Source organism: Girardinichthys multiradiatus, chromosome 2 (genome assembly GCF_021462225.1).
Source record: "Girardinichthys multiradiatus isolate DD_20200921_A chromosome 2, DD_fGirMul_XY1, whole genome shotgun sequence".
NCBI lineage: Eukaryota > Metazoa > Chordata > Actinopteri > Cyprinodontiformes > Goodeidae > Girardinichthys > Girardinichthys multiradiatus.
In genome coordinates this window covers 20,435,084-20,456,426 of record NC_061795.1, presented here as the reverse complement: position 1 = coordinate 20,456,426, position 21,343 = coordinate 20,435,084, and the positions used below count along the sequence as shown (strand labels likewise).

At 38.7% G+C, this 21,343-nt stretch overlaps 1 protein-coding gene and 1 long non-coding RNA gene across 2 annotated transcripts; both read right to left on the bottom strand.

The window, feature by feature from the left end:
• Positions 1-440: 440 nt before the first annotated feature.
• Positions 441-12,226, bottom strand: LOC124878677 (neuroepithelial cell-transforming gene 1 protein-like). Its single transcript, XM_047382753.1, has 12 exons — positions 11,933-12,226; positions 10,130-10,196; positions 9,361-9,420; positions 7,027-7,134; positions 6,775-6,942; positions 6,633-6,695; positions 6,449-6,545; positions 6,284-6,360; positions 5,927-6,184; positions 4,063-4,233; positions 3,777-3,963; positions 441-1,264 (listed from the first exon to the last, which is right to left on the bottom strand). The coding sequence occupies exons 1-12, from the start codon at positions 12,076-12,078 to the stop codon at positions 939-941; spliced, it is 1,728 nt and encodes a 575-aa protein (XP_047238709.1). The 5' UTR covers positions 12,079-12,226; the 3' UTR covers positions 441-938.
• Positions 12,227-14,299: 2,073 nt separating this feature from the next.
• On the bottom strand, positions 14,300-21,142 carry LOC124858179. The gene is made up of 2 exons (XR_007035761.1): positions 20,838-21,142; positions 14,300-15,983 (listed from the first exon to the last, which is right to left on the bottom strand). It is a non-coding gene; the product is annotated as an uncharacterized LOC124858179 (long non-coding RNA).
• Positions 21,143-21,343: the final 201 nt, after the last annotated feature.

Genomic DNA, 21,343 nt, shown 5'->3' with positions numbered 1-21,343 from the left:
GGTACAACAGATATTTCCCTATTATTTACATACATGATCTTTTTGCAGGTGTTAGGTTGACATTGTCCTCTCAAATTCTGTTTAGACTTCTACTTACAGGCAAAAAAAAAAGCAGACCCAGTTGAAGATTTAATAAGCTGTTGTCTGCCATTGCAGAGAGCATAGAAAGCAGGAACTAAACTTGCACCTGGTCATTTTTAACTAGTAGAAACACGAAACAGAAAATATTCAGTCCATATTTCCGTTCAGATCATTATTCTTTCGCCCTTGTACAATCCTGAGCTGTAAAAATACTTCTGTTTGTTTTAGAAACGTGGTCACACCATGTTTGAACAATAAAACTCAGTAGTAGGAAGTGGCTGAAGGGGTCAAAGTACAACTGAAAAGTGAATGCATTGTAGTGCAAACATCTCCCTGGCAATAAAACACAGGACTAAGAATAACAAGCAAACATGTTTTACTTAATTTTGTCCTCTAACTCAGATTTTCACAGATTACATATATTTACATCTTATTTTGTTTTCCGAGACAGGTTCATATCTTACTGCATGTGGACAGTGATATCTTGCTTGCCATCTCAAACATTTTTAGACCTGTGTGAAGCAGCAGCTTCCAGTGAGCAACTCAGATGTTACCTTGGTTTCCTCATCCCTTTATCTTGAAGCAAATAACTAAACGGGTAACTATTCACACGATAACTGAGAGTTTAAACACATTCACAACAGAATGAAACTGGGGGAGCAACGAGTGGTATAAAACAAGTGGCAGGGATCGCCTTTTCTTTTATTGTAAACTAAATACATGTTTTAAAGACGTAAACAACGCATTTTGGACGGGGTTTTCAGTGCAGCTCAAAAGGCAAGCATTATAAGAGCAAAGACAGAAATTTTACTGACTGGACACATACTGACAATGTGTCTGGCCCTAATCAGCTCCGTCTACACACCAGTTTCCTTCCTCCTTTGTGATCGTTGTAACTTCTGCTCTAGCCTGTTTTTAGAGAGCGTCTGACGCCTGAGCTTAGTAGGGCAAGCAGCAGGCGGACAGTTCTCGTCTGCCTCTTTGTCACAGATCTTTGCTGATGAGATGGGAGAGGGGAGGAAGGACTCCTCCTGCTGGCTTCTGGTTGGAGCCCCCTGCTGTTGGGTGATTGCAGCACGCAGACAGTTGAGCCACTGCTGCTTGTGGTAAACGTCGCTGACGTGCAGGGTGTGAGACTGGCCGTGGGACGGATCCATGGAGCTCACACGGAAAATATTCTTAGCTACAGAGGCACGGAAATCAAAGAGATGAAAAAGATTGAACAAGTTTAGAAAAAATAAAATAATCAAAGTTATTACAGAGTTATGCCTCTTATCTCATCATTTTATAGATTATTTTAAAATAGTAATCTTTGTAATCAGTACCTCAGCTCGTAAATTCACCTCAAGACCAACATGAATTTTCTATTTCATTATTATTATTTCCACTTTCTTGTTTGTTTTATTAGACATGTCTTCAAATGAGCTATTCATTCAATCATTCGATATACAATGGGTCCACAATCATCATGTGATTTAGCAGGGCCACTAATCGCTCCTGGAGAGTTTTACAGCCGTCTCTGTTATCATAAACGCTCATATAAGTGACCTGTGTTGGGAAAAAAAAAAAGCTCATAAACACCTTGTTCTGCAACACAGCGAGGATACGATTAAATGGCCAACAGTCAACATAGCAAAAGTATTCACACCCCAACCACAAGCTCAAATGCATTATATTGGGACTTTATCTGAGAGACATAAATTATGATACCTTTCAACATTTTATTTATGGATAAAAACCTAAAAAGTGAAGCATGCATATGTATTCAGGCCCCCCTGAGTGAATACTTTTTAGAACCACCTTTATTACACTTAAAGTTGGAGGTGTTTTGGGGTTCGTCTCCACCTCTGTTGAGAAAATCTGAACAGCCATTTTCAAGCCTTGCCAGTTCTCAGTTGGGTTTATGTGTGGACCTTGAATGGGTGATTGTTACACATGAATACGTTGGATCCAAACCCTTCTGATGTGGCTCTGGTTGTATGCCTTGGGTTGCTGTCCTGCTGGAAGGAGAACCTCTTCCAAGGCTCTAGGCTTCTACAGCCTCTAGGTTTTCTTAAAGGGTTGACTGTCGTTAGCTGCATCCATCTTGCCACTGACTCTGACCAGCTTCTCTTCCCCACAGCATGATGGCACCATCACCACGTTTCAGCATGATGATGACCAGTTCATGGCGATGTACAATGTTAGTTTTCGACCAAACACAGGGTTTTGGATGTAAGCCCAAGCGACTCATTTTGGTCTCATCTGACCCAATCACATTTATCCACGTGTTTGCCGTGAAACTGAAAATGTGATTTCTCATGTTGTTCTTTTAACAAATGCCTTGTTTCTACCACTTTTCTCTTAAGGCCTGATTTGTGGAGTGCACATAATTTTCTGAACACCGTTTTACAATAAAATGGCTTCGCATGTAAGACAACATTGCTATGAATTAGGGATGCACTGATATGAACATCTGGGCTGATGTCCGATGTTAATATTGCGATATTAATATCGACAAATTAAAATCTAATTCAAGCACTATAAATTAGGTTTTAGGTGAGATTTTAGTATGTTATAATGTATTGCTAACATATGGAAAAATTGCTAATAGGAAGAATATCATGAAAACCCCTAACAACAACAAAAAACTGCTAAAAATGCAACGGACTAAATCTGCATCAATGCAACAACTGTTGGCCATAACTGTACATAGTTACACAATATATCACATTGCAGGTGTCAGAACGCCAGTGTGTTCAGTGTTGCAACTTCAAAGAACAGCTTGGATGTAATGTTTCATAGGTTATTATATATCAAGCGTTATGCAGTTCACACTCTTTACATATTGATGATATATTTCCCCAGTTGAATAGACTAACTGCCTTTAAGTCCCACACCTGATGCCTGTTTGTAGTGACTGAGATGCTTGAACTCAGCGTTGAGGACATTGTGTAATGGTAAAGAAAGGAAACAGGAAAATTTAGGTTAACTATTGAGTTGCAGTTTTCAGCAACAGTATCGCAGTTGTTTATTTTCATGATATTGTGCATTCCAAATACTACAAACCATCGTTAAGTAGGTTAAGGTCGTGTGTGTGTCTGTGTGTATCATCCTGAAAGATTTTAAAAACCATAAAATATTCAAGAAAGTAATTCATTACATTTTTGACACTCATTACCACTTAAGAGGTGCGGTATGAGGAATAGATACAAGGATTATACCTGTCTGTTGTTATCCTTTGTCTTGTGCAACAGTGAATCTGACAGCAAAGCAATCATACGAGTTAAAGTGAACTGAGTTTTATCTTTGAAACCCGGCCCTTTAATCATCCCTCCCACTCACAACTTAGACATGTTCAGATAGGTTTCTAGCACTGGCTAAAGAAAATCTGCTAAGGACAAAGTGATTCGTCAATGACAAATTAAATCTCTGCATTTATTTCTTTTAAAGGATGGATTATTTTTGATAAGATGCTGAAATCATAAAGGATTTCCCAGAGCCTACGGTGAGATCTGAGATTAAGTGGAAAAAAATCCAATTTCCAAAGGACCATATAATTTAATAATTTTTACATGCAGAAAGTGTTCTATAATTTGCTTCCCAGTTAGGTCAAAAACCTTCTCTAGTTTATGATAAATCGTACATGACCTGAGTGAAAAAGTACAAGCAAAATAACTCCCAACATCCTCATCGGGGAGCACAGCTCAACTTACCTTTCTCCCCATTAGTGAACGCCCCCCTGAATGACCCTCCTAAGCGGATCTCTCCATCCTGGAGGTCCTCTAGAACCAGGTCTCTTACTGCGATGGGCTGCCGATACACTTGGAAGCAGCTTCTGTCGTTACGCGTCACCGGTCGGGTCAGAACCAGCAGCTCAGAGAAGAGGAACACGTGTAGCCTCTGTAGCACCATGTTAAAGGAGAAACAGGCATACATCATACAGATTACTATTTCACTGTAACAGAGAGAGGCAATGAGGAGAGAGTTGCTTGCACTCACCGAACCGCTCTTGGTCCGAAGCTCGCCGTGACATAGAAGGGTCCTACACTCATCTATGAGAGGGTCGCGCTGCTTTTCGTCCAGGAACTCCAGTTGGTCTATGTAATACTGGCACTCTGTCTCCCCCTTTCTCACGTTGATCTCAGACAAGATGTCCTGGATTATTGTGATCTGGATCATAAAAGGAAGATCTATGTGCAACAGCACCAACAAAGAAAATATAGTTCCAGCTGATTGTTTACCTACACTCATCATCAGCACGAGTGTCGTGTTGATTTGGGGCTTTTAGGGAGATACTTCGAGCGTACTTTTTGGGACGTGGAATGATAATACTTGAATTGAACAAATGTCTCCTAAGACAGCAATAGATAGAGCCCGCCGGACCTCCGGGGCGGTTTGTTTTGCATTTTAGGAGCCAAAACTGTAAAGGTTCTGCCTCCTCTGGATTCATGAAATATGTTTAGAAAAGTCCAAAACATCTGATCAGCCTATCTAAGAGCACAGGATGGCACGCAAAGGTGAAGCGGTTCAGACAAATAAGAAGGGGTAATACTATTAAGAGGCTTAAAAACAACAAAGATGAATTTTAAAATGGATTCGGATCTGAATGGGAAGCCAGTGAAGGTTTTGCTCATCAGCAGCATTATGTGCTCGTTTTGCTCATCAGCAGCATTATGTGCCAGCTGTAGACGTGAGACGGAGGCCTGGCTAACTCAGTCAAAAGAGAGTTACAATAATCCAGGCGTGACGAGATGAAAGCATGGATCAGAGTCTCTAGGCGAGCATCTAGACAGGAGGAAGAAAGAGGAGCTAACCAAACCGCTGACATGTGAGTCAAGTTTTAGCCTGGGGTCCATTTTTCCACCTAACTTAGTGATGCTGGATTTTTCATGCAGGGACAGAGGAAGAGTCAAAGGAAGGATAGAAGTCAGGGCCGACGTTACCCTACTTAAGTGTTTGGGAATATTGTCCTGTTGAACACCCAAATGCGTCCACGTTTCAACCATCCAGCATTTAGTTTATGTTGAACCATGGTGCTACCACCACCACGCTTGATGGTCAGTAAGGTTTTCCTAGGTTAAAAAGCCTCACCTTAATTCATCCAAACATTCTCCTTGTCGACGTTTTGCTGAAGGTCCATGTGGGAAGCAGTAAATTTCCATTGTGTTTGATGGTGTTGATGGTTTTTTTAGCAGGGGGTCCTACCCTCTCAGTCCATGGTGATGTAAAATCACCTTTACTGTAAACACTGGGGTTCCAGCATCCTGCAGTTTATTATGGGCTTAAACCAGCTGGGGTTGCAGGTTGTTCCTAAACACTCAGCGAGCTTTCTTTCATCTGAGGCTGACAGTTTTGGGTCATATGGGTGGAACCTGGGCACTGCTGGGTTTCCCAACAAGCCACCGATCCCAAAAATATATAAAAACTGGTTTTGACAGACCTACACTGAGATTACAAAATGGCCTCCCCAAAGCTCTGACCTCAACTCTATAAGAAACAAGGTCCAACCAATTTAAACAAGGTTAACCATTTCTGCCAGGAAGAATGATCAAATATTAAGAAATTTGACGGTGGCTACAAATAGTGTGAAGTTGACGTGAACCTTCCCTATGGACACTGAACATAACATATAGCAGGGGTGTATGTAGATGATTGAGCCTGTATGTGTAAATTTTACAAGATTTGAGGAAATCCATAAAAAAAACCCTAATCAGTGCACCTACTTTTTGTTTTTAAAACAAAACACAAAAACAAATCACTGCAGGTGCATGTAGACATCTAAACCCCAACTGGAAATCAGTCTGCTGCTAATCATGAAATCTTATATTAATAAAAACATGTAAAATCAGATTTGAAAACACACCGCTCTCTCCAGGCTGGCTACATCTGGGTGATCAGGAGGAGTGTGTTTGAGGATCTCCCTCAGCAGCAGAGGGTACTTCACCAGACGTGAACGTGGGACATCCAGGAAGCTCCACAGATCCAGCTTCCTGCTGAAAGGCGACTCCAGGCAGCGCTGCAGGAAGTCCTGCACCCGCTTGTCCTGTTTCTTCTGGTCCAGCAGAGCTTTGGCTGCGAGCTGGTTGCTACAGTAGTTTTTATAAGCATTCAGGCCAGGCAGCTAAAAAGACACAAAGACATTTAGTTGTTCAAGCACTAAAATGAAGTCAATATAAATAATAAAACATCTCACAATAGTTATTTCTTTTTGCATACATACCCAGTCTATTACTATCTGTCCAATCTGAGCTACTGTTCCATCAGGCCCTGTTCCCTCTGTGAGCTTCATGAGTAGGTCTGCAGATAAACCAAGATCACATAATCAGGAACCAGTTCCTAGGAGCAAGCAGGACTTTAAGAAACAGGCTGGTCAGCAGCAGCTCACACTCATGGAGGGGGATGTATGCGTCCAGGTCACCAAAAATGTGAGCTAGTTCCTCCTGGGTCATGATGGAGAGCTTGAGCATCGGATCATGGTATGCCTAAATGTGGGAAATGCCGTGAAAAGATTCATCATGAGAGGATCCATGTTTCATTTATTTGTCTTAAATTGCAGTAAGTTTCCCAACCTTTCGTGCAAGTTGCAGATCCTCAATGAGGTCCTGCTCACCCCTGAAAAGCTCATAAATTGCCTGCAGGATAAACATTATTTACACGTTACTCTTCCTGTTCTGTTCTGCCGTTGGGTATCAAACTATTGAGCCACGTTACCTCTTGTCTTTTGATTTCCTTAACAGAGAAAGAACTCTTCTGATGGACGTCCAGCGTCTCCGACCACAGTGTGCTGTTCCTGCGTTTGGTGGGAGTTGGACCTGAGGCCTTGCTGGCAGCTTTGAGAGTCGTCCCCGGTGACTTCCCATCACCACGTAAAGACATTGACTGAAGAAAATAAATGCAGTTGTTTTTACGACAGAGAATCATGTCTTATTTTTTTGGTAAACGTGAGAAGGGGTCTGTTCTTACCTGAATGGACTGGCCAAAGCGGCGTACTGCTCCATTTTTCGACGGGGATATCAGGTTGACGAGGGATGACACTTTGGCCAGGGATCGTACTCGCTTATTATTGGGCTCCTGGAAAATATTAGTTTAGCTTAGCTTCACTGAACTAATATAGAGAATCATTTTGAATTATTTCAGCCTCTTTTAAGATGCATTTTACATAATTATATTATATTATTGATTGATGACAACCAATTAAGATTGATATTTCTGAGATGTATTAAGGTTGCTCTATATAAACTATAAACTAAAATATTGAGCCTCAAACCAAATAGTTTTGTCTAGCATGGTCATTATTCACAATCTAAAGAGAACATCCGATATTTTTAAGCTCCTTAAGGAGCCTCAGTAGTACACGGCAATACCATAAACAACCAAAATAGCCTTGCACATCCTCCTCATGCTGATCACCAAGTTGGTCACACACTGCTGTGGGATACCATCCTATTTTTCAACGGGCTTTGATCCCACAAGTCATGTCAGGACTGCAAGCAGGCCATTCCATCATCTCAACTTCCAAAGGATGGAGGTAGTTTCTGATAATCTATCCTGAATTTGTGGGATAAGTAGATATGTTCTAGAAATAATAAAACAGCTTCCAGTTGAAAAAAAATGGGTAAAGGACTATTTTTCTTTTCTGTCATCAGATATATTTCTAAATATAAAACACTTTGACCTTTTAAACTGCACTCGATTAACGTGCATAAAAAAAAATCTTTAAATACAATTTGTAAGCTATATTACATTTAAATTGCTTGTAAAAAGTCCAAAAATAGGAATTTTACTGCTATTTTTATGATATAAACTGCAGTCAGAACAACAACTCCAATTTAAAGTTCTAAAAAAGCTGTGAAATGTCAATTTTGTTTTTTACTTTTGAGGAGTGTGCATTTATCTGTGCTGCAACTCAAAAACATAAATCCATCAATGTGATGGACTAAAATGTAAGGCTTGATGTGGCAAATCAAAGCTAAAGCACATTATCTTAATATCAATCAATATAATGAATGCAGTAATTGTTTTTGTTTTTAATTAGGAAATTTTGATTTTTATCTTTTAGGTAATAAAATAAAGAGTTATTGAACATTTTGAAACAATTACAAACAATTTTCTTCTTTCCATACTTTTCTTATAACCGCTCCTTTGTGTGGTGGTGTCCCTCAAGGATCGATCTTTGGACCATTTTTTATACATTGTCCCTTTGGGTCAACTCTTCCATACAAGATTTCATTTGATTGTAATGCATATATTGATATAGAGCGCAGATAACTACACACTAATAAAATTGAAATAACTAATACCTTTCTATGGGTAAATGAAGGTAAGTCACAGATGGTCCTTTTTGGTTTTCCAAACACCTCAGCAAAGCTTGTTTGATTGTTAATGTATTCTCTTTCCTTTTTTTAAAAGGAATTTCTATTTTTTTATTGGGTTTATTATAAAGCACCTTCATCAACTCTGGTTTAAATATGCTTTAAAAAGTTGATTTGATTGAATTTACATGTCCGCATTGGACCTCTCTGCTATATTGACTCTAGTTTCCTGGGAAACAAAATATTTATGCTATGAAGCAAACTCAGAAATAATATTTGTAGCAATTTTTATTAATATATATCTATTTTTTAGAAACAATTCTGGAGCAGGACTTCAAATGAATTGATGCTCGTAACAAGATTCAGTTTATGTGTTTAGACCATTTGTTAGCTCACAGAAACCAACATGCAGGTAAGGCGAAGTTTAGCAGTTCCTGTAGCACCACAAACTGGAAATACACATTTAAGTGCTTTCCTGTTAGGACAATACTAATCTTTTCATACACCTGAACCAGCTGTTATAGATCCAAAAATGATAATATCAACGTTCTCAATTCCTCTGTACAGGATAGTTTGACCTTTTGGTGCAAATAAATCATATCTCTACACAGCTTTCGAGTTCATTTACATTTTGAATTTATAACTGTGTGTTTTGGGACTGAAGAAACTTCAGTCCCATCAGCCACCTTAACAAGGAAATAAGGCCCACAAGGTGTTTATCAGAGATGTTATAACTGTAATATAGTCAATAAATACATTTTTCAAGACCTTTGTTATGCGTTTGGTAACAGTAGTTAAGAATATTTCTTCATAAATAGCCTCGTATTTAGAATTTTTAACATACGCAACATTTAAGCTATTTACGTAAAAACTCCATGTTATTGCAATAATAATGTGATCTTTGGTAAAGTTCTGCGATGTGATAGAATTAATGTTCTGAACTCTCTTGGTAGATCTGCAATCGACACAGAGGACGATCACTCACCTTGAGGTCAAAGCTGGAGAGACTGATGGTGTCATCCTCCTTTTCTTTGCGCTTTCTTTTCTGTAGCAGCAAAACAAAAGGTTACTGTTTATTTACAGACACCCAATTAAAGCTTCAGAAATTTCACACAAACCTCAGAGTCTTGCAAACATTTCCATGTTGCAAACACAAGCTTCAATTTATTTTATTGGGATTTTATGTCATAGGCCAACACAAAGTAGCAGAGACCTGCTGCAGCAAACTGTGATTCAACAACGTATTGACTCCGGGGGGGCATGAAAACAAATGCCTACCATATTTTCCAAAGATGTACCTATGTAGAATTTTTTTTCGAGTTTATAAATGTGTGCTACCTTACGTTGGTCTTTAATATGAAAATCAATAAATACATAGAAGTTTTTGGTTGTAACGTGATTAATATTCAAGGGGTATGAGCATTATTGCAATGCATTGTGAATATATTTTTACAGCTCTAAATACAATGTGACACTTTAAAACGGGAGATTTTGAGGAACAGTTCAAATAGAGGCTGTCAGCTGTTTCTCTGAGAAAAACTTTATTTTTCTCTCCACTCGTCTTTCAAGACAAGTCTGTCTTTAAGTTAGAAAACGTTTGCGAAACAGATTTTAATTTTCAACTATTTATTTTCAGGTTAAATTAGGACAAAAAAACAAAACATAAAATGGGTTAATAACTGCTCTTATTTATTTGGTAATCACCATATAAGGCAACAGCCACTAAAAGCAGCAGCAGCGTAACATTGACTCACTAGACTGAAGTCCCACGGTGTCCCTGGAGTGAGGAAGGTGAACGAGCTGCCTCTCATCAATGGCGGTCTGCAAGAAAAGACACACATCTTTATCACACCTTTCGCAATAAGAACAAGTTAACATCAGCTGCAGCTGATTGTGTTTTGGTGAACTGTCTTATAAATTTGGCAAGTTAATTTTATCTCAAAAACAGTGAGGGTCACGCCCTATTTTCAAACTCTCCTGGGCTTTTCTGCAGCAGTAGTAAAGTGGAGGTTGCTTTCAGGACATTTTTCCACCCAGGATTTGTCACGTTAGGCCTGGAATATGGCAGATGCTGTCAGGTCACTGACTGGTGTTAATTTTTTAAAGCCTGGAGGTGCTCAGCTCTGTCAGCGTACAGTGAAAAAAAAGTCAGCTCTATTGACCAAACCGTGAAGCTCCAGAGGGTCATGACTCTCAGAGGGTGTCATCAAGGCCAGCTGTAGAAACTGAGCCAGTCTTATACTTGTGCTCATCACATGAGCACATTTTGCAATGATATTCACTGGCTTTTTGTTCCAGTTGAGCATACTATTTTGTCTTTTATTGTGCAACTTTTCATTTTTATTTGATTGATTTTAATAGCTATTGGTAACTGGTTATTTTTTTTCCCCACGGTTTTATTGTAGTTCATATTTTGAGGGTGATTTGTTTTTTTACTTTGTGAAGCACTTTATTTAACTGCTTTAAAAATAAACTTGAACTTGTCTTAGTATTTGGCACATTGCTGAAAATCTTTAGTCCATATGTTGGAACGCAGTGATACAGCTGAAGAACATTCCTTATCTGCTGCACTATTTGCATTTGTTAAAGTCTGCAAGAGCAAATACAACTGGAATGTATGATATAATACATTATTACAATATAACAGTTTAGGTGCAGAGAAGATCAAACTGTTTATCACTGTTAAAAATTAAATTCAATTATTTACCTATATTATTTGGTGATACACTGACGAGGCTCTTCCCTTTGACCTGCTGATGCATTTTTGACTGATATAAACTGTTTGGGTTTTTCTATTCTCTACGGATTATAACACAAAACAGAGGTATTAGTTTTAAATGCAAACAATAAAGGGATTGCCATTTTTTTTCCATGTATGCATCAAAGCATGTCCATAACCTTTATCATATTTTCATTAAACTCAAACAAGTGAATCAAAGCACATGGTTGATGTTTTCATAGACCAAAGAAGTGGCAGTTTTAGTTTGGATGCGGTTAATGAATGTGAAAAAAAATCTATTTTTTCCGTTTTTGATCACATGCAGATGAAGGGAAAATTGGTCAGTAAATTGAAGCATCTCCTATAAGTACAACTTTGACATGTTTTACGTTAATATTAGTCAATATTATATCAAAGCAAAATAAGCAATTATGGATTATTTTCTGATCAAACCAGCTCCTGTTAACCAAATCTCATAATTAGGGAATTGTAACATAACTTAATTACAATGATTTTAACATAATAATAAACAATCATTCGTAACGTTCTTATCTTCATTTTTTTGTTATTGAAGTTAATAATGAGGCGTTATGAAAAAACGATGTTTTTTTTTATTCCATAGCATTTCTACAAAAAACTTCTGGTTTTTATATGGCACACTACTCAAATCTAGGAGCTACGAGGCGCACCTGAAGGCACCATTTGCCAGTTAATACCAGCCCTGCTCGTCTCAATCGATGAGCTGGGGATGTTATCTCGTAATAAACATATTTTTACCGACGCATTTTATTCCTTAGTGGTATAAAATTATGAACAGTCCTTTTTTTCAGCTACATACTTCTTTGAGTTGTTTCTCCGCAGTGTGTGCGGGGACCGCTCTGCAGCGCTGATGACACTCGTAGTAGATGTCCTCGATGAAGTCCTCCGTAGTTTCTGCTTCTGGTTTTCCACCGTCCTTCCTCTAACTTCCTCATTTTCATCCATTTTGCGAGTCGATTCGGCTTAGAATATCCGTTTACCAATGTGTATTAATGACTAAAAGGTACAAAACTAAGTCCAGGTGTATAAAAAGTGTCTTTATGTATACAAAGAAAACAAGGAATCAATGACAACACACACACAGGACGACGGAAGTTTGAATATGGCGGATTATTGGAAATGAACCAATGAGGAAAAGTCTCAGAGCTTTGCTCCTCCCACCATCCACTGAGGGGGAGGGGCGAACTTTGAACGGTACCACACCAAACTGATAAGTAAAAAATAAATCAAGTGGATTTCGGAGGGATTTTAATGTCCTCACTTGCAATTACAGTGTCCTGAAAAAACTATTGACTCATCCTTTAATGACCTATTTTGGCTTTTAACAAGGAGGCCTTTCTTGTAATCCTTTTAAGTGGCCTTAATCAATACATCTTTTGACTTCTTGAAGGTCTTACAATTAGTTTTAAACTCTGGTGGCTTTTTTCAGAGATTGCTCAACCAATTTAGTCTGACATGTGCGTTTTTAAAGCAGCATTCCACTCCTAAGCCTAAAGGATGAATGTTGTTTATGTGTTAAAAATTTTAGCACAAATAAGGTAATTCCTAAATAGCTATTACACCTTGCACATAGTAGATGCTCTGCAGATGCATCTGTTATGTCCTATATTAAGCCTTTGTTGGATTTTTTCCCCATTCCAGACAATATTTATCTGCATTCTGTTTTATTTTTTAAGTAAGCCTTTGTTTCCCCTCCATCTTTTCCTTTTCCTCGTAATTTAAGAACACATGGTGCCATTTCCTGACTTGATGAAGGACATGGAGTGGACATACATGAGTAAAACCACAGCAAGAGTTCAGAGATAAACATTAAATCACCTTCAGAAAGACCACTTCATAAGGATTACATGAAAATCTGACTCTTTGAAAATCAAAACTTGGTATAAAATGTCTATGTTTTGCATATCATAAGTTCCTGCTTGAGAAATGCAGATATAATTACACAGATACAAATGCTTATATTTTACACTTCTATATATACTACTGAAGCCAGATATTTACATACGTAACCATTAATGATATTAAATCAGATCAGACTTTTTCCTTTTTAAAATTTTTAGGGTTAAGAAAATTATTTTTATTCTCTAAATACCAGAAATATGATGGAGAAATTTATTTAAGAAATCTCAAATTAATGTATTTTCAAATTCAGAAGTTATACACATACATAGATTACAGTTTTGCAAATGCACACAAGGGTAATACTTTACTGTGTTTTGGAGACATGTCCTGCAGTCTGATGAGACTAAAATCGAAGTGTTTGACCATGATGGCCATTGTTACATTTGGAGGACATAGGGGGGAAACATACAAGCCTGAGGACACCATCCAAATAGCAAAGTATGGAGGAGGCAGCATTAAGTGGACATTTTGAAGCAACATCTTAGGACGTGCATCCAAGAAGCCAAAGCTTGGGTACGAATGGGTCTTCGAAATGGACAAAAAGTAGCAAATTAGTTACAAAGTGGCTTAAGTGTAAAGACAATCGACGGTTTGCGGTGGCCATTGAAAGCCCTGATCTAAATTGCACAAAACATGTTTTGGCCAGAGCTGAAAAGGTGTGATAAGACTAAGACAGCTTGGAAATCTGACTCAGTTGCACCTGTTCTGGCAGCAGGAATGCAGCCAAGTTACAGCAAGCTATTGTGAGAATCTTGTGGAAGGTGAAATAAAAAAGTATTTTTTTTTCACCATGAAAATATCTGTTTTCAAATGTAATTCTGCCAAGGACATTCTTATAGACTTAAAATGTTAACTCTTATAGAATTAAATGTCCTTATTTAGTTGAATGGGTGGAGTACTGTGAAACACAGGTGGTGTTTGCTCCCAATGTGATGGATTCATCTGCATCACTGTAATGACTTTGTTCAGCCTGGAAACTCACAATAACTAAAATGACATTATTCTTTCAATAGATGTTGACTTTTGTTCAAACAACCAACATATGTATTTATTATAATGAATCATTCCTGATTCATTCTATCATTTTATTGCTGCTGGGGGAAAAATCAAGACATACATGTTATTGTGATTAAACAGGATATTAGGAGAATCTGGGACTTGTCATTTCAGTCCAGCGGATATATCCTCATCTCAACAGGGGATGCTGTCGTTTCAGACATCATTGTCAAGTCAAGCTGAAGGAGATATTTGACGTGGATACAAGTTACAAGTTTCCACAGACTTTATTCAGGTCACCAAAGTTTCTAGCTCTAACAAGTACTGCATAGGTTATTAAGAACACAACAGAAACTTTATTTGATTTATAACCATTACAACCATAATAAAAATGCTTCTGACCACCTGAAAAAAGAGAACAGTAGGTGAAAATAGTGTGAAGATTTTATTAAAAAAACAATGTTGTCTCACAGCAGAAAAGGGTCCTGGTTGCAAGCTCTGTGCCTGCTGGTGGTTGTGGTCTCTTTGTGTGTGAGAGGGTTTTCACCAGGTACTAATTTTTTTTTCCAAAGAATGTTAGGTTAAACTAAGGTGATACATTTGTTTGTTTGTCTTATTTGTCTCTTTACTGGTTGTATGATGGACAGGAGACCTCTCCAAGGTATACCCCGTTATCAACTGATCAGGTCTTCCTACAACCTCTGTATAGGATAAACCTCATTATATTTGAGAAAACATATCTAATAATTCAGCTTGATGTAATTTTCTTGAAGGCATGACTAAATTATAAGGCCATGGTTAATGGACTGAATTTGCAAAGGGCTTTTCTAGTCCTATTGACCACTCCAGAGCCACATTCAAGAAGCTGAACTGACCAACACATGCACACACAGATCAGTAGGCACCTTAGGGTTAGATGCCCTAAGGTGCATGTCGACATGTGGCAGGACAAATCTGGAATTGAACCTATAACTGTCCAAATGCACGATGACTACTATACCCACTGAGGACAGCCTCCCATATCTGCCAACTGGAGATAGCCAAACTAGCTAATCTGATTATCTGGATAAATAGTTTTTTGTTTTCTTGAAATAACGACATTATCCCTTAGTATGGCCTTTACAGCTTGAATCAAGTGCTACCCAGACACTCCTGATGGTAACAGTTAAAACAAAGAGATGTTTCAGATACAAACACACAAGCAATAATTTGTTGGTGAGCAAATATGATGAGTCATACATACATAGATACATATACAATACATACACAATACAATACATACACAATACAATACATATACAATAGAAAACCAAATAATTTGGCCATTTGGTATTCTGTATAAAGTGAACATCTGAAAACATGGAAACTAAACTCTTTAAACTGAACAATGTAGAAAAACAAAAGGGCACAAAAACCAAAGAACAAAATCAAACCTGAAACTCGATAAAACTGATAAATCTTGATGACAAAAAGCTGTTTTTGAAGCAACAAAGTGGTCAGAACTTACACAAATGTAAGTTACTTTTGGTTTATTCATGTATAGTCTATACACGCTGGAAGTCCACCTCCCAGAACACTGATTTCATATGGTGCTAGAGACTGGATACAAACATCTATGCTACCAATTGAAATCAGCTTCTGAATGCAGATTGTTGGACAGCAAACCTTATATCTATAGCTTGATACAAAATTATACAAAGAGAAATAAATTCCTGACACTAGATGTGCAGTAAAACTGAGAAGCTCTCCCCTCACTATATGGTCCATTCTCTAGATGAACACCAGGGGGAGTGCTAAAGCACCAAACTGCGGTCAAACCAGAGCCGACCCGCGCTGTCAGAAATTCAATAGTGGACTTTTAGAAGATGAAGGGAATATTTCTGGAAGGATGGTCTCAGCAGCGCTAGTCCAGAATGTGTCCCGGTGTTCCACCTGCGTGGATCAGGACGCCTCTGCAGAAACACAAAATGAGAGCAAAAAAAAAAAAAAAAAAGTCAAACATCATCATGTTTGTAATCATATCCAAAAGTATTCATTTGTGCTTTTATGTTAAATCAAGAGGGAAACAAATCACTACTGACGGCATTTACATGGATTACACATAAAAAGCATACCACCCATTTTAGTAGGCCCTTCTCTGAGGCAGCAAATTCACACCAAGAGGGAAAGTATTAGGTGGGTAGGTGATAAAAGCAAAAATCAACAGAACAATAACTGAAAGAGATGCAGAATAGGCTTTTAAAAACCCATATTCTTGTGGCTGGGCAAGTTGGAGATACAGGGGTTGGACAATGAAACTGAAACACCTGTCATTTTAGTGTGGGAGGTTTCATGGCTAAATTGGACCAGCCTGGTAGCCAGTCTTCATTGATTGCACATTGCACCAGTAAGAGCAGAGTGTGAAGGTTCAATTAGCAGGGTAAGAGCACAGTTTTGCTCAAAACATTGAAATGCACACAACATTATGGGTGACATACCAGAGTTCAAAAGAGGACAAATTGTTGGTGCACGTCTTGCTGGCGCATCTGTGACCAAGACAGCAAGTCTTTGTGATGTTTCAAGAGCCACGGTATCCAGGGTAATGTCAGCATACCACCAAGAAGGACGAACCACATCCAACAGGATTAACTGTGGACGCAAGAGGAAGCTGTCTGAAAGGGATGTTCGGGTGCTAACCCGGATTGTATCCAAAAAACATAAAACCACGGCTGCCCAAATCACGGCAGAATTAAATGTGCACCTCAACTCTCCTGTTTCCTCCAGAACTGTCCGTCGGGAGCTCCACAGGGTCAATATACACGGCCGGGCTGCTATAGCCAAACCTTTGGTCACTCATGCCAATGCCAAACATCGGTTTCAATGGTGCAAGGAGCGCAAATCTTGTGCTTGTATATGTCATTCCTAAGACAAATTGATGCTGTATTGGCCGCAAAAGGAGGCCCTACACCATACTAATAAATTATTGTGGCCTAAAACCAGGTGTTTCAGTTTCATTGTCCAACACTTGTACATCCTCCAATCAGTTTGTATTTTGAGATCCCAGAGAAGATACTGAGACTCAGACCCACCGTTTTGCATGTTTCCACTGGTATTTTGCCAATTTATCTTTGGTGATGAGCAATATTAGGTTGTGACATTAGGGTTGGTGAGGAATTTGTGTCAGGATTACAGCTTAATGGATATCCCAGTCAGTATTGTGGAACGATGTGGAACTTGGAGAATCAGTACAGTGTGAACTCACAATTAGTCATATCTGCCATGGTCGTATTTAAACGGAAGATGAAAATGGGTGAAGGTTTTGTCTTGTGACAAGCTCTTCATCATCCCATCATCATACTTCAATTTTTATCTTTCATTGCAAGATCTTACTTAATAATTAAACCAAAAAGCAGAGACACACATATTATTTCAGTTTTTATTCAAATAAAGGATCGGTCTCAGTGCTACATCATAAAGAACCTGGAGTAGTACGGAGAGGAGAGTGAATTTTACCAACTAGGGTTTAATTATTCCTAATTAAAAAGTAAAAGCCAAAGGTAAATGGGAGTCATGGGACCAGAAGGATGTCAAAGATCTGATGGTCATCAGCTTGTCTTTCATCTGTCCAACATTTTCCCCTGGTGCCATTTTGTCACCTGACACAGTTGAGGACAGAAGTGACAGGAAGAGTTGAGGTCATCTGGTCATCATCCAGACAGGAAGAGTTGAGGTCACTGAACGCAGATGGAGATGAGTATGAAGCTTTTCCTGGAGGGGGTGGGCCTCCATTCACCACTTTATGCCCTCATCAGAGCAAAGTATGGATGAGAGAGAGATGACCAACTTGAAACAAGAACCTTTATAAACTGATCAACGATGACCTGGGAAATATAATATATTTCTATGCTTTAGGATATTTTGCATGTATCAACCAATACATGGTAATAAAAGACAGCAGCTCACATGGGCAGGTTGGACATGGAAAATTATGTTTCTTTTGTGTGTGAATACATAAGCAAACGTATGACGAGTGTAACTCCGACAAGAGTAAAACCTATCCATCCTAACCAGAACCTTCTGACCTTGGCTTAATGGAGAGGTGTGATTTCTCTGAAGGTCACAGACTCAGCTATCCAGTTTCAAGATCCAGTGGTAAACCTTATATCCTCTGGAACACATGGTGAACGTGCTACTGGTGACCCCAGAAGCATGTGGTAGGGCATTAGGGGCATGACAGAGTACAAAAAGAAGAAGTGCTGACTGTATTCAGGATCTGTCACTGCCTAATGCTTTGAATCACATCCGTGCCCATCTGATCAGCCAAGCTGAAAGACTCTCCAGGGGAAGTGCACTGGTCAAGACATAATTCCATATTTTAAAAGATCGCTTCAACATCTCTTTATTCCAATCAGAAGTGCCTGTTCATTCCAACTAATCTACAAGTATTTCAGGACTCTTGCCTCAGTAATTATTAATTGTCTATGTCTGGTTTTGGTCAAAATCAAGGATTCAGTTGACATTGCATTCTCACAGCAACAAGCAAACAGATAAAATGGGTCTGTAGCTGATCCAGGGGCTGTCATCCATCTGGAGCACAAGGACTGATATGTTGTTATAAATGCTACTGCTAAACCTTAAACCAGGGGGTGACCAAAGTGTGGCCTGTGGTCCATTTGAGACCCCTGGAGTGAATTTATGTGTCTCCAAAGTGCAATTTAAAATCCTTTTAAAAATATAACTTACACATTCATTGCCTGAATACAATCAAACTACTTTATTTGTAAATATTGTATACTTAGTTTGTATTTTGTATTGCTGAGTACTTTTGACTCAGTGTTCACATGGATTTTGGACTCTTTGTCTGGCAGGCTTCAGTCTGCAAATATCCCTGATTGCTTGTCTTCCATCATCATCCTCAATAGTAAATCCCCACAATAAAATGTTCTGAGATACCTTCTGCACACAAAAGTGACACATGACTTATCTGTAACTGGGCATGGAGGCAGAGGATCTTGTTGGCTGGACAAACAACCTGAATGTCAGTCCAGTAAAGAAACAAGGAGATCCTGGTGGACTTCAGGAGTAGAGCTAACACCCCTTCTCCCCCTTTCTTGGAGAAGAAGCTGTCAGGCTGTTGAATACAGCGTACTACTTGGGAACCGCATACCCAATAGCGTTGAATTGTGAGTTACATTAAGAGGGTTTACAAACCACCACAATTTTACAAGAAGGCTATAGAATGAGGGGCTTGTTGCAGCTGTATTGACTTTTTTTTATTTAACAGAGTGTCTTACCTGAGTGTTCTTACATTTTCAAAAAGAGTTTGCATGGATATGAAAGAAGGCACTGAAGAAAGGGGTTTGCTTGACTCAAATAAAAAACCAGCAACAGCCTTTATTTTCTGTCCTAGCCATTTCATCCACAGTGGTCATTAAAATGTCCAGCTATTCAAAGCCAGTTCACTATGTGAGTGGATGTTAATTGCGCAGAAGCCACTTCTTGACTCTAATTTATCACCCCATACACTGCCACCTACTGGGCAGCGGTGTAAGTTCAAAAAACAATTAGTTAAACTGTCAAGAAATGTTGAACACCTCAGGAACATCTTGCCAGCCCTTCGATGGTATGACAAAAATACTGGTACCATCAATTAATAAGTAAGTAACATAGCAACTGTTAAAATATTGAGGCATTGATTTTGTATTATGAAGAAATTGTTAAAATGGACTTCATGCATCACCGGCTGGCATATATCCTAAAATTGGATCATTGTTGTAGCTACATTATTTCAGAAAATCCTCATTAACTACAGGATTTTAGAGCTCATGTCAATTGATGACATAATATCTTATATTTATTGTATTTTTCCTTCAAATAACTAGCCTAGCTGGCCATAGCCTCTCTTTAAACAACCAACATGTCCAGCTGATCACAATTATCAAAGTAAATCTTAACTGGTAAAAGGGTGTTAAAAAAAAGATTTATGGGATTACACACCTGGTGAGTAAAATATATGACATTGACATGTATTCGATACAGTGTTAAATTAGGATGTGTGTCATTTATCATCAGAACAGCTCTTATTCCTCGATTTCCTTGACAATCAGTCTTTTGACAAATGAGTCATGAAACCAGTTACTACGCTTTCAACATTATGAACACATACATTCAACCGTTTCATCTTGGTGATGGGTGAATACGAGGCATTGTGCAAAAGAGAGAGAAAGTAATGGGATTAGTTATGCTAGGAAATAAAAATCACTCAATGTGATGCTACAAGATGAGTAACAGGGGGATTTTATGCAACTGCCAGTAAATCATTTATTAGTCTGGACCTTTATTGCTTTGTCGGAAACCAGCAATGAGGCAGACAAAGAAGGATTTTTCCTCACATGGGCTTGAAGGACATAATGGAGTTTATCAAGGAATATCGTTCTGTTGCTATTTATGCCTGCACTGATGCTGGACAGCCTCCAGGTGTGTTTACTTGAAACACAAAGGCCATCACAGCATTTATAATCAAAAATAGCAGTTGTGAGAAGTATTCTCATAGCAATTTGTCTTGCCTTCTACCTTTGCAACAGATTTGATTAATTAATGATAGAGTTATCAATGTTAAACATCCTGTTGGGATCAGAAACATTGTGAAGTTCAAGCCAGTTGAAAACATTGTTAAAACATCCGACTATCTAAAGCTTTCGGATACTACATCCAAAAGTGGCTGTTCAAAATGATCTAAAGTGAAACTGTAACATTTACAGGGATTCAAATATGTAAATTCCTTCACAAGAAAAACAAAATCGATAAACTAATACTAAAATACTAACCTGTTGCAAATGATCCATCAACTGCCAAGCGATGCACAATTCTCCTCTGGATGATGTTTTCTCACTCACTGGTCAGACCTAGAGCTGATCCTGCTCCATGCACTGAAAGATCCTCTAATACACTTTACGGTTTGTGCTTCGGACCACAAGCTTGCCTTCACCAGGACACGTATTAAGCCAGTGAGCAGTGGGGAGGGTATGAGGCAGAGGTGTTCAGCCCTAGCTGCTTCTCTCTCTGCTGTCTACAGTCAGACTGAACCTTTCATCTGCCGCTCTGCTACAGTCATTATTGCAACTCTGAGTCATCGTGGGCTGAAGTAAACAGACAGAGATGTTCAGATATGCAGATACAGAGGATCTTGTTCATATTCATATCAACATGGACGGTGTTAACAGTTAACATCCAAGTTTCGCTTGCTTTTGAAATGTGTTACCACAAGTAAAATACCCAGATTTACTGTTGCTCACTCATTTACTCACACGCATACTCGTAGTACACACCCTGC

Coding starts and splice junctions, on each gene's coding strand:
- LOC124878677 (XM_047382753.1), bottom strand. CDS start 12,078: ATGGATGAAAATGAGGAAGTTAGAGGAAGGACGGTGGAAAACCAGAAG. Junction 7,135..9,360: donor TCTCCAGCTTTGACCTCAAG/GTGAGTGATCGT, acceptor AATATTTTCCAG/GAGCCCAATAATAAGCGAGT. Junction 6,546..6,632: donor ATCTGCAACTTGCACGAAAG/GTTGGGAAACTT, acceptor TCCCACATTTAG/GCATACCATGATCCGATGCT.